At 45.5% G+C, this 11159-nt stretch overlaps 1 protein-coding gene across 1 annotated transcript in view; it reads right to left on the bottom strand.

Annotated features, from left to right (window-relative positions):
* Nucleotides 1-11159, bottom strand: part of CEP104 (centrosomal protein 104kDa) — a 40733-nt gene that overhangs the window by 22483 nt on the left and 7091 nt on the right. Inside the window, exons 4-11 of the mRNA XM_012660088.1 lie at nucleotides 10935-10997; nucleotides 10569-10645; nucleotides 7226-7394; nucleotides 6559-6714; nucleotides 5055-5282; nucleotides 2642-2839; nucleotides 1838-2005; nucleotides 1009-1182 (exon numbers count right to left, since the gene is read on the bottom strand). Coding sequence (XP_012515542.1) covers nucleotides 1009-1182; nucleotides 1838-2005; nucleotides 2642-2839; nucleotides 5055-5282; nucleotides 6559-6714; nucleotides 7226-7394; nucleotides 10569-10645; nucleotides 10935-10997 — 1233 coding nt within the window. The remainder of the gene's footprint in view (nucleotides 1-1008; nucleotides 1183-1837; nucleotides 2006-2641; nucleotides 2840-5054; nucleotides 5283-6558; nucleotides 6715-7225; nucleotides 7395-10568; nucleotides 10646-10934; nucleotides 10998-11159) is intronic.

Here is an 11159-nt window from a genome sequence, read left to right as displayed (position 1 = left end):
ACGGCACTTACTTTCACCTTCTTATTATTATTACTTATTTCTCCTTTTTCATTTGTCCTGAAAATGAAACTAGATCCGTGGTTCTTCATATTTTGGAGAAATGGCCTTTTGAAAACTAGGAAAGCTTTGAATTCCTTCCTAAGAAAGATGTGCACACCCACAAAATTTTGTATAAAACTTTTAAGAAATTCATAGACTTTCTAAAGCCCAAATGGGGACCCCTAAGAACTCCTAGACCACATGAATTCATTAGATAATTTAGAGACAGTGAAATACAGTCTCACACTCCTTGGCATAACTGTGTGCCCCAATTTATCTCTATCTTAATATTTCCCAAAATATTTAGCCTAGAAGAGGCACATTTAGTCAAAGAATGAAAACATTTAGATTAAGACAGTTATACATTTATTTCTCTACCCTCAAATTTTGAATTTAGATATAGTTTTCCATATGTTTTTATTTATTAAAAAAATTAGGCCAGGTGTGGTGACTCGCACCTATAATCCTAGCACTCTGGGAGGCTGAGGCAGGAGAATCATTTGAGGCCAGGTGTTCGACACCAACCTGAGCAAGAAAAACACCCCGTGTCTACCAAAAATAGAAAAAACTAGCTGGGCATGGTGTCGCGTGCCCGTAGTCCCAGCTACTTAGGAGGCTGAGGCAGGAGGATCACTTAAGCCCAGGAGTTTGAGGTTGCAGTGAGCTATGACAATGCCACTGCATTCTAGCCAGGATGACAGAGCAAGACACTGTCTCAAAAAAAAAAAAAAAAGGCACATGGTGGATAAGAGAAAGACTGGAAAATTCAAACTTTGCATTTTAATCAAAGTTTATGTCTAAGACAAAATTTACCTTTTAGAGCATAAGGAAAGCATGATAGTGAATCATTAAGGACAACTGACAATGCGCTTGAGTAGAGACTGAATCGTGCACGGTATTAGGAAAGCCAGCTATCTGTAGGAATATGGTTATTATCTATGGTTTCAAATTCTACGACGGAGTTCAGACCTGAATGAAATTCAAAGCCATGATTCGGAGGCGGGCAGAAGAATCCCCAGTCCTGGAGAGCAAAAGCGGGACGGTCCTCTCCACACAGTGAGTGGTCTCAAGTTTGCTCAGCCTGTGTTTAGGGATGTACTGTGTAATGATCATTTTCAACAACTTCAAAGAAGCCTGAAAGACCTAAGGAAAAAGTGATAAAAACAGATGAGCTACTGCAGTGGAATTCCACCAAAAGTAAACATGAAATTTACTATTAGTAACAAATATAAACATTACATTGCAAACCACATCTTGTCTGAAGGGTTGAAAATGGCAAACTGCTTTCTAAATACTGCACCCTGCGTACAGAGGATCTATGCTCTTGCTTCACTGTGTCGTAAAGCACTCAACACATTCCCTAGATACCAACTCCCCTGCTTCACCGGGTGAGCTCCTACACGGAGGTATACGATGGTGTAACTGTGCAATCTCCATTCCTATGGCCTATTCAGAGCTAGAAAAATTCAGTAGTAACTCTCAAGCTCCACGGGTTTCATGAAAAATAAAAACACGAACTGAACGTTTGTTAGCGGTGGGGAATCAGGCCTCTGCAAACCCCTGGCTCTGAAGACCACGGAAAAGCTGACGCTGTTCAGGACCACAGAGGATGACGCAGCAAAGACAGATTTCACAGACCCTTCATTTGCACTCACTCGCACGATCTATTTCTTGCTAGAGAACATTAATTCTTAGTTATATCAGCGAGCTAGAGTTGGCGACTATGCCAGCTGGCCACCTCTCATGCTATGTGACCTCATCCATGGATGCTGCAGCCAGCGCCAGCTGGGGGACTCACTGGGCTCACAATGTCCTTTATGGCTTTTCTGATGACAAAGATGGACGCTCTCAGTGTGTTCTTTAGATCTTCTTTTGGTGTTCCAACAGGCATCTCCATCAGCTTCTGGTACAAAGTGAGCAGCGCGTCCTCTCGATAGGACCATACCTTGGAATAGGCCCCGGCAACCTGCCACGAAACAGGGGTCTGGCTTCACTTCCAGTTAGTTTTCGCATCACACAACCACCCTCCAAATACTACACAATTTGAAGGCTTTCTTTTGTTTGGTTTTTTTAAAACTGAGAAGAATCTTTTCTAAAAACACGACTTCTACAGAATACTTATATTTATGGAAATAATTTTTCTGACAAGGAAAATTTAAGACTATTAAATATGAAATATTTATATTCAATACTTTCCATTAAAATATGGAAAGAACTAAAAGCTCCACCAAGAGAAACATTTTACGGCTGAGAACCAGGGGAACGAACCCGCTGGGCTGTCTCTAGGGAGGTGCGTCCATCTGCCTTTGCTATCGTGCTTCGCTGGAACCAGCGGGTGTTCAAGAAAAGGGGCTGATGTTTAACACCAGCTCCGCAAATACCAGGAACGCCGAGTCTTAAATGAATACTTGTTCATAAAGTCTGAAATTTTAGCTCACGTTTTTCTGTTTGACATTATTAATAATTAACAAAAGGCTCCCAATTCAGTAAGAACAAAGCGAAATCAACAATATCACAAACACAAAGCCTTGGGCGTGTTTCCTTCCTTTCTGTGTATGCACGCATGCATGCATGCGGAGAGCTTCTTTTCCCTTTCGTTTACCAAGGTTTCGCCTAACACTTCGATGGCAGTGCTGGCTTCTCTCAAGGCCTTCTCTGTTAAGGGCTCCGGCTCCCCTGAAACGCCCCCTCTCTGAGCATCGCCGGTGTCTGCGTCACTCATTTCTGGCTCTGCCAGCGCTTCCCCCTGTTGCTTGCGAATAGCTGGAAGGGGCCGCTCGTCGTAGGGAAGGGGCTCCACCTGCAGTGGTGAAGGAAAGAGGGCAGCACTGTGGAGCTGGGGGTGTTCTCCTACTACCCTCCCCACCCCGATGTGACGCTCACCAGCAGGCTACTGCACTTGCTTGCCTGGTCTGAAAGACGTTATTTTGCCAAATATCAGTATCATCAGGTTAGAATAACTTACATAACTAACAGGATGTAACTGAAAAAATGAGATGAGGCTTTCTCTACCTTTCTAAACTCATTATAGGATGGACACGGTGGCTCACGCCTGTAATTCCAGCACTCTGGGAGGCCGAGGTGGGAGGATTGCTTGAGCTCAGGAGTTTGAGACCAGCCTGAGCAAGAGCGAGACCCTGTCTCTACTAAAAAAATAAAAAGAAATTAGCTGGACAACTAAAAATATATAGAAAAAATTAGCCAGGCATGTGGCACATGCCTGTAGTCCCAGCTACTCAGGAGGCTGAGGCAGGAGGATCCCTTGAGCCCAGGAGTTTGAGGTTGTTGTGGGCTGGGCTGACGCCACGGCACTCTAGCCTGGGCAACAAAGCAAGACTTTGTCTCAGAACAAAACAAAACCCTCATTATAGACCTAACGAAAAAAACCAATGTAGATTATGCCTCAATTACTGTCCCCCAGTAGCAATTTCAGTTTAGCTGACATGGAAATTACTAAAGTAAAAATTATTATATTTTCTAATAAGAGCTCTGTTATAAACATTTTCCTAGGTTACTGCTTAGAAATAAGAATCAAGCCTGCTTTTAATAAATATGTTCATTATCATGGGGCCTTATATTTAAAACAGTAGTCAAAGTTAAAGAATCTCTAAACAAGCTTTCTCTGCAGTGCCTGCTACAACTCTGGACAGACAGTTGTCTATTCTAGTTACCTATTAGGCTAACAAATATTTACTGAGCACCTAATTAACTCTAGGCACTGTTCTTGGTGCCCACGTACAGCAACAAACAAGACAGACTTCCTGCCCCTTCAGGGCTCGCTACCTCCTGGGGGAGACAAAGGTGCACGACTAAGCCAGTCAACGTGTAGCAGGAATCAGATAACCGAGAACTGAGCGAGCGAGTCCTGATTCACTTTCTGGGGCAGGTGTTACCGTGACATGGAAATGAACAAGGATAAGTATTCATCCTTAACACTTAATAAGATATTGTGTATATAACGTGCGAGAATAACTTTCTTATATTCTAAAACTCACTCATAGTTGTAAAAAACTTTGAATGAAAAATAAAGGTAAGGTTACGGTCTATTAAATTGAAGTAGTAAATAAAATATAAAAATTAAGTTATGGAAAAGATGTGGCAGGGGCTGCAGTGACTGTTCTAAGACAGGGCACGAGTGAGGCGAGCTGACCAGCTCTGCAGCAGACACTCGCTGGCCAGCTGCCATGCTTCCTTCCTTCCCCGGGTGGAACCCAGGTCCACCTGCCAGAAGCCAAAGGTCCCAGGAAGGTGTTGACCAAACGTCATACATCCCTCCTTGGATCCTAGCTATCACTTCAAAGGCTGATCTAATCAGGGCAAACCCGAGGACTCCTGCTTAGAATGGGACACGGTCTCTTCCCCAGATGGCACGACGTACAGTTTGCAGCTTAGAGCTGCCATGACAGCAGCCAGCTCCAGGGTGACAGGGAACCAGAGAAAGACAGCGGAATGACAGGCAGAAACCAGGTTTCTGATGATGCTGTGAGCTACTCAATCAATCTAGCCCCAAAACCCACATGATCCCTTAACAGCTACAAAAGCCAATGAAACCCTCAATTACAACACAGAAAATTCTAACAGGTATAGTAACTATACACAAAACTTTACTGAGGTTTAACTGTGGTTAGTTCATGTGTTAGGCATTTTACAAATATTGCCTCTTTTATTCCTTGAACAATGCTTTAAGCAGATGTTTGTATATTTTTATAGAGAGACAAACAAGGGCTCAGGATGAAGGACGTGCAGGACCACAGGCTGACAGGGGCACCGCAGTGGGGAGGCCTGACAGGCCTGAATGCAGACAGTGTCTCCCACACGAGGTGCGGCTAACAGGCTTATTGCTCATGTTATGTTCTACTCAGTGCTTAGTTCTCCTAGAACGGAGGTGAAGAGGGGGCTTGTCTGTGTGGTGCACTCACATATCCCATGTACCAGAACAGCACCAGGCGTGACACAGGTCCTCAATAAATATCTGTTGAATGAAACGAATACCAACCTGAAACCGAGTTACCTACATTGATCTTTGGATGAGGGTCTGTGGCAGGCAGTAACTGGTCTGCTAGAGAATGCTGAGGAGAAATGGTTACAGAACACGACGAAGCCTTTTCCTGAAGGAAAGGCTCTGCAAACCGGTTTTCTGTTCCTCTTTCTTCCAGCTGTGGGAGCGAGGGCACTGGCTTTCGGTGGCGAGGACTGCCAGAAGGAACGAGGGGCTGCGGGGGTAAATCAAAAGGTCTTCGCATCTAGACGAAAAAAGGGACAATTAATTTCAGATGCCACTACCATATATGACCTCATTCCCCAAGATGAATAAGACTTTAGAAAGGCTGTGCTGGAAGAGGATCCTTGGCACAGCGAGAAGTTGCAAAATAAAAAGAAAACTTTCACAGGTAGTGATCATCTATGCGAAAGTCCTACACGGTCACAGGGCACTCACCTCACTTGTCTCTCCATGGTTACTGTGTGGACTACAAAAGTGATGACCACACCCAAAATGTTAGTGTAGAAAGGAGCATTTGTACATGGGCACTACAGTGCATGTGGCATGTCCCCACAGGTGCCCTCGGAGAAGCAGGGCAGTGGGGATGAAGCATCTGGGCTGGACCCAAGCAGATTTGGATCAAAGTCTGGTGTGCTCTTTACCGTGTCTGCAAAGACAAGCGATGCTGTGTGATCCCGACAAGCAAAGCTGACTGTGCACTGGGCATGGTGCCAGGTGCTTCAGACAGGCGGGCTCAGCTTACTGTCTTTTTTTTTTTTTTTTGCTGGTCAAGCGAAACAGTGGGAGTGGAGAAGCAACAAAGGAATCTGTAACTGGTTGTGATCAATTAGTTGTAAATACCACTGCACTCGGACCAACCAATGCTCACTGTTCTTACCCCCACTTAAACTGAGGCACAGAACTCAGAACAATTAGTGTGCGATCACGCAGCTACAATGGTGAAACTTGGATTTGAACCCAGGCAGTCCAGCTCCAGAGTGTGTGCTCTCAACCACTATCCTGTGTCTCAGGGCCTCAGTTTCCTGATCTGTCACAGGGGATGAATACCACCTGCCTGCATGAGTTCCAACGATCAGAGGCAGAATTCCTCATGTGAAACACCTTCTCCATGTGCCAAAGCAGTCAGTATACTCTGTCACTGTATCCTCACAACACTCTGAGGGGAGATGGGGCAGGGTTATCAGTTTACAAACGAGGAGGCTGGGAACAAGAGCTGAAGAACTCTCAGGCAAAAGTGTCAGGGCCTCCATCTCCCCGAATCCTGACTCACTCCCTTTCCCTCTACTGTGAATCCTCCTGAGAATGTGCCAAGGAAAAAGCTGACTGACGCAGGCACACAGAGCTGAACTGATCTGTTGTAAGTGTCACCTGAGCATTACAAAATCTTTCGCATTTCATTTATGAAACAGACACTCAATTTTAGGAACACCACAACTGAATCTCTCCTCCCTGAGGCTTCCATCCACCCACTCCAGAGTCCTGCCCCGGGCCCCTCACCTGGTCGCCCCTGCACCTACCAGCTCGGCGTCCATGAGGCTGTGCAGCTCCAGCTGCGCATATACCTCAGCGCGGTACTGCTCCATCTGCTGCTTCTTCTCTTTGGCAAGATCGTAGTCTTCTTTCTCCACGGCACAGCGCTTTTCTACCTCGTACCTCCCAAGACGCTCACCAACCTGAAGCACAAAATGGTGGCATTTTGTTTCAAGTTTGGACCAACTCACATCAAGCGCAAAGACAATTTTTGGAGTAATGCTTTAACAGCAGAGACGACGGCCGTGTATGCATCCCACAAGGAGAGGGAACGAGTGCAGGGAAACGGGAGACAGGGGCAGCATTCATCGCAAAGGTCCGGCTGCTTGTGGCTGTGCCAGCACCTAAGGCCCATGAGTTCATGATGACTTTCGGGATGGCTCATTTTCCTCCCATTTCCCACAGCACTAAGGGTCCCAGCAACAAAGCGGCTGAGGGCACCTGAGTGTGAGTCTGAAGAGGGAAAGCACATGCTTCCACTGACATTTTATGGTGCTCCTCTATTCATAACTGTATCTCACTGAGCTCTTGGAACTCACACTGACTTCACAGCCTTTAGTAGCCTGTTGCTTTGTTTCAACATGTAGTTATAATAATTATACCTAAAACCTAACACAAGCATAAAATAGGAACTGTTTTCTCCAGAAGCAGTACCTTTTGCAAATCGGCAATAGCTTGTTTTAGTTTCTTGGCATAATCATAGCGCTCCTTTTGGACGGCTTCGCGTTTTCTTTCATCTAATTTGCGTATAATCTGTGCAACTTCTGGATCTTGGTACATATCGAAAGCTAAGTCATCTAGTGGAGAGATATAGTCAGGTTTCCTAAAGGGAAGAAATGAATATTTTAGAGCTAATTGCAATCTAGCAGGGAAGCCCTGTGAGCTCAGTGCGGAGGATGCGCAGACCCCGTGCCCACCCCCAGGTCACGGGGCAGCTCCTGCATGAGAAAGGGAGGCTCAGAGAAGTCAGTGCTGGGCTTCAGGTCACGGAGCTCCTAAGTGCAAGCAGGTCTTTCTGACTCCAGAGCTCGTGCTCTTGCGTTAACTGAAGCCCACGTCAGGGCACTGGGCCTTTGGTGCGTGTACTCGCTCACCCACTCGACAGAATTCCAAGCGCAGACTCAGGGCCGCGCTGGTTGTGGGCACTGGGAACATAACAGCGAATGTGACTCAGTTGCAGAATGGGGGGGAAACAAACAAAAAGAACAAAACAAATGGATGACCAGGCCCCGCTCTTAGAGCGTGTGAGGTGGTGGGCCAAGGTGGAGTCCAGTCCAGGCATGCGTATTTACGACACCACCACAGTGCTTTTGATGAGCACTACAGGTTAAGAATTGCTACCCTTGAGCTTTCGCCCCGAAGTGTTAACCTGCATGCTATCAACCATCGAGTCCTACAGGAGATCAGAAAAGTTTTTTCAGAAATCTAAATGATCTTTTTTTTCTGTAAGAGACAGGGTCTTATTCTGTCACCTGGGCTGGAGTGCAGAAGCACAATCATAGCTCACTGCAGCCTTGAGCTCCCAGCTCAAGTGATCCTCTTCCCTTTGCCTCTCGAGAGTAGCTGGGACTACATGTGCCTGCCACCACACTTGGCTAATTTTTGTCTTTTTCATTTTTTGTAGAGATGGGGGTCTTACTATGTTGCCCAGGCTGGTATTGAACTCTTGGCCTCAAGCAGCCTCCTCAAGTGCTGGGATTACAGGTGTGAGCATGCCTGGCCTAAATGATCTTCTTAGTTACCTGAATAACTAATTGCTGATTAAATATTACCTTATTCTTCAAGTTCTACAGTAGGGCAATGGTCAGCTTTCTTCTGGGTCTAGAATTTAGAATAAAGCTAGTCTAACCACACGACAAGAACTCTAACAGAGGACAATTTCAAAGAATTCCAGTCTGCTGTATCAACTACATGAAATAAGCCAGCTTTTGGCTGTGACTTGGATATCCTTATATATAGGGAAATTTTAATTAAAATATTATTTTCACATAGATTTAGCTCATTTGTATAATACTAAATTCAAAGGGGACATGGGAATACGTCACCCTTAAAATTCCCCAAGTCTTTCTTCTGACGTGCCCCACTCCGTGAACGCCACAACCAGAGCCCCAGGTAGGCCGATGACCAGGACGGCTTCAGCAGCTTTGAACTGTATCAGTTAGTTCCAGGGATGACTGAACAGTGACACATTTTGGTGTTTCTACAAGACCATGTTAATTATTTTTAGAAACACATTCTACACCCTTAAGTCTAAGTCACTTTGCCTTGATGCCCCAGAGATGAAGACAGACTTCCTTTGATTACAAAAATCCTACAAAGAAGAAACAACGTCCCGTGCCATCTGCGTCCCGACGCCTGGCAACTCAGCAGCCCACTCGGACAGAACGCCTCGGGCTGACGACCGGACTTCCACGTCCAGTGGAGCCCCACGCTTGACGGTTACACAACCTCCTCAGCCCCTCGCTTTGCCCTCATGAAACCCCAGGGCACAGGCAGGACAGGCAAACCAGTCTGCCATCCCCCTTGGCTGGCAGGACTGGGACAACTGATCTAACACAGAAAATAACAGAAGGAACTTTTATTGGAGATAGAGTCTAAAACGTATCAATTAATTTTGTTGTTTCTGTTTTATTGGCGTGAGCTTCAGCAAGGGCAGAAACCGAGTGCGGTCATGGTCACCACGCTGACGAGAAGCGGAGAGACACAGCCATCTGCTCCTTAGTGCTCTTTGCCCCCAAGGGGTTTCAAATTCCCTTTTGAAGGTGAGGCGTGTTTTTATCTTTCTGTCAGGCGAAGGGGGACCTGAGGTGCAGACTGAGAAGTGTGTGTGGGCAGGTACGTAACTTTCAGCATCGTTTTCTGCAAACGTCACTCGAACGGCCTCCACGCACTTTCCCAGCAGGCCACTCGCAAGCACCCGTGACGGCCCTCGGTCTGCACCTCCTACCACGGCTGACAGGTCCTTGCGAAGACCAGCCGTGTGGGGACAGGAGGGGGCTCCGCGGGAAGAAAGGCTCACTGTCTCCAGCACGCACACTCGGCAAACAGCGAACGGCTCCCGAACAACCACAGAGGGAATCTACGCCACGTTTTGTGCGAACAGAAGAGCCGGGCTCAACTGTTAGTCACTCCGTGTCAGCAGTTTGATTGTATGCAGGGAAAGTGAAATCATACCAAATTGGAAACATCTATTAAGATATTTCAAAACGTTTGATCTTTTCCTTATTGGGAAGCTGCTGTCAGAGAAGAAGAACCAGGGATCGTTACCATTGTGCATTCCTCTTCCTCTTCTCTTTAGACGTGGCACCTCGGGAGGGGGTGCCCATGTGTCGCCCGCAGCGAGCATGTGGTGAGGTTGCTGAGGGAGCTGCTGTCCCAAAGAGGCACCCAGGGACAGAGGGGTGACCAAGGACGGCGCAGTAGGGCTCTTTAGCTTCCCCACCCTGGACCTGCCAGGGGTCCTTACATTGCCAGGAAAAAAAAGGCAGCAAAAGAAATAAGTGTCTACAATTGTTAACGTGAAGAATGTTTTAACGGGTAGAGAGGAATTAGTAAAAATTGTTTTTAAAAACTGGTATGATTTGTATTTCTTACTCCCCTAACGAGTAAGTTTTTTAAAGTAACCATAAGATGACGTCTCTGGTAACTGTTAATTTGGGTCAATTAATACCTTTGATTTTTACCTATGAATGTGCCTGTGCCAATAAAATATCAAAGGATGGCTGATAGCTCTTTTTTCTAAATGCATTTTAGGAACCTTCTAGTAACACCTGAACACAAGAAATGAAGTAGTCTCTGAGGGCAGTAAGGGAAGGTGCGCTAAATAAAACAATGACCTTAATCCGCATGGAAGTTTGAGACAATCCAATCAGTGGCTTATCCAGCGCTACACTGAATTTAGAGGCTCTCAAACCCAGAATCCCTTGGAAATGACGGACACTTCCGTGATTCTGAGGACAGGTACAGGTGTTTGCTGCGTGGAGAGCAGGACTCTTACCCAGCATAAGTTCCTTCTAGAGCCGGATCCTCTGTGTTCTGCCCAAGATAATGGTCAAGCAGCTTCTCTCTAGAGGTCTTTGGGAGCAAAACATCTGCTTAGTATCTCAGAGCAAGCAAGGAACAACAGATCGTGACTGTAAGGATATGTGACAAAGTAGTCTGTGGTTCTGGACTTTTGGAAGGATAGCTAAAACTGCTGAGTAAAGAAAAGTTTAACGTACTATAGCTGCTAAAAATCATCTGACGGCATTCACTAGTCAATGTATAAAGATTTTTAAAATGACATTTTTGATAGTGCAAACAAATGATTCCCTCCTGTTAACAACACACTTTCTTCCTTAGGAATTAAACTTCCCGCACTTACAATATTGCTTTCATCACTGAAATCTGCAGGGTCTCCAATGATGTTTATCGCAACCAAAGCAACCTAAGAAAGAGTTAAATCAACAGAAATTAAGTATAAAATGTTTTTGATGACTTAACAAACTCCAACCTACCTTATCATCAAATGGGATGATATATATCAAAGTGCATTAATTGTAAAATGTTATGCTAATGTATAGAATTATTAGTTTTTTATTTATGTAAG

The sequence above is a fragment of the Propithecus coquereli genome, unplaced genomic scaffold (genome assembly GCF_000956105.1).
Source record: "Propithecus coquereli isolate 6110/MARCELLA unplaced genomic scaffold, Pcoq_1.0 Scaffold651, whole genome shotgun sequence".
NCBI lineage: Eukaryota > Metazoa > Chordata > Mammalia > Primates > Indriidae > Propithecus > Propithecus coquereli.
Note: the sequence above shows the minus strand (reverse complement) of the source record. Positions and strands in the feature narration are given on the sequence as shown.